The sequence below is a fragment of the Marmota marmota genome, unplaced genomic scaffold (assembly GCF_001458135.2).
Source record: "Marmota marmota marmota unplaced genomic scaffold, marMar, whole genome shotgun sequence".
Classification (NCBI taxonomy): Eukaryota; Metazoa; Chordata; class Mammalia; order Rodentia; family Sciuridae; genus Marmota; species Marmota marmota.
In genome coordinates this window covers 11,356,009-11,357,591 of record NW_025999900.1, presented here as the reverse complement: position 1 = coordinate 11,357,591, position 1,583 = coordinate 11,356,009, and the positions used below count along the sequence as shown (strand labels likewise).

Sequence of the window (1,583 nt, the reverse complement as noted above, 5' to 3'; positions counted from 1 at the left end):
ATTGTTGCTATTGGAGCGTTATTCTGGAGAGGGCACTGTTAATGTGGGTTGGTGGTGGATGACTACGGAACAGGTTTTATTTAAAAGGGTTGGGGGTGTGTAAGGAGATGGCGTTATGAGGTCACCCGGACCCTTTGTCCGGACTACTCAGGAGAACTTTACCTATGAAGCTGAGGCCAGTTGGGCCATAGGTAGCTTTGCCCACTTACGGGGTGGCCCAGGTGTAGGAATACCCTGGAATTTTGCAAGGCCACGGAATCGCCTTCTTCAACTTCCCCCCCTGTGCAGTAAGCAGTACCAGCTACACCAGACTATTGTTTGAACACAACCATTTTCCCTCTGGTTTCAGGAGTGAAAGGGTTGAAGTTTTTAAGAAGAAACCTCCATTTAGAAAATTAATGGAATATTTCCACCACTAACCAACCAAGAACCCCTAGCAACATGTTATTAGATCGCAGCTCTTTGACACCCTAATCATAAAACGTGCTTAGTTCAGTTTAGAGCCAGTTGCACCGCTTCTCCCGCCCCGCCCCGCCCACCGAGGAATCCTACCCAGATGTCTTCAGTGTAAAACCGTGCTCGCTCATTCGTTCTGTTCTTTTATTGGTTTTAGTTTTCCAGTGACACTCTACATTCTAGAATTCTCTTATTAGCTGGGTTGGCTGTGATCCATTTCGACCACGAAATCCTTTATTCCTTTTTGGTTTTGTAAGTGGTCAAAGGGAGCATTGTCTAATATGTCTGAGACCCCAAGTTCAATCACGTGTACCGCGGAGGTTTCATTTGACGGGGGCTGAGGGAATTGCTTCAGGGGTAGACCTGTAGACTAGCCTCGCACTCCGGAGGCCTTGGTTGGATGGGGAGGATCTCCCCTTACCGAAGACTCGAAATCTAGTTTCTTGCACCTTGCCTTAAATGAGTTGCTTTGTGACCCTGGTAAGTTTAGCTCATGGTACAATTGATCTGATCACAGTTGACCAATTTTGAGGTAGCTCCCAAAGACAGCTGTCCTGACACTGTCATTTGGTTCAACTGCAAAAGTACTTTTCTTTGCCAATCCTAATTAACCTGCCATGTTTTCCCCAGCTTCCCATGAATAGGTGTGTAGAAGGTTGGGGAATGGAACTGTGAAGAGGGAGACAGTAGGCACAGGAAACCCTTGGAGATTGTTTGAAAGGTAGTAAACTTTGGCTTCCTTCATGTCAGGCTGGTCTCATTGAGATCAGGATTGGGGGTATGCAATTGTAAAGAGGGAGGGATTAAGTATGTAGTGATCATTATTAAAATGTAAATACTTTTGAGGGGGAAACAGCATTCAATCACACTTCAGTCTAATACTACTTTATAATTCTATCAGTAAAAATCAGCACTAAGGGAAAAGGATTTTCAGGTTGTGGGGAGGAAGAGGACCATCACAGCAGATTTCTGATTAATTTATGAGGTCCTGGGGGTAATTTATGAGGTTGGGGGACTCATGAGAGGCAGTCACTGAAGTGCGTGATTACCAAATGCCCTCCCTCCTTCATATATATATATATATATATATATATATATATATATATATATATATATATTTTTTTTTT

The 1,583-nt window shown here is 43.8% G+C and overlaps 1 protein-coding gene across 3 annotated transcripts in view; it reads left to right on the top strand.

The window, feature by feature from the left end:
- Positions 1 to 1,583, top strand: part of Klhdc2 (kelch domain containing 2) — a 13,285-nt gene that overhangs the window by 1,865 nt on the left and 9,837 nt on the right. The window contains exon 1 of one of the 3 annotated variants that reach the window (XM_048798620.1): positions 610 to 936. The exons of 1 other annotated variant lie outside the window; for it this stretch is intronic. In XM_048798620.1, the coding sequence (XP_048654577.1) occupies positions 916 to 936 (21 nt within the window). In that variant the 5' untranslated portion in view covers positions 610 to 915. Of the gene's footprint in view, positions 1 to 609; positions 937 to 979; positions 1,178 to 1,583 lie in introns of those variants that run through there. One more of the 3 variants, XM_015491007.2, reaches the window with a different exon arrangement.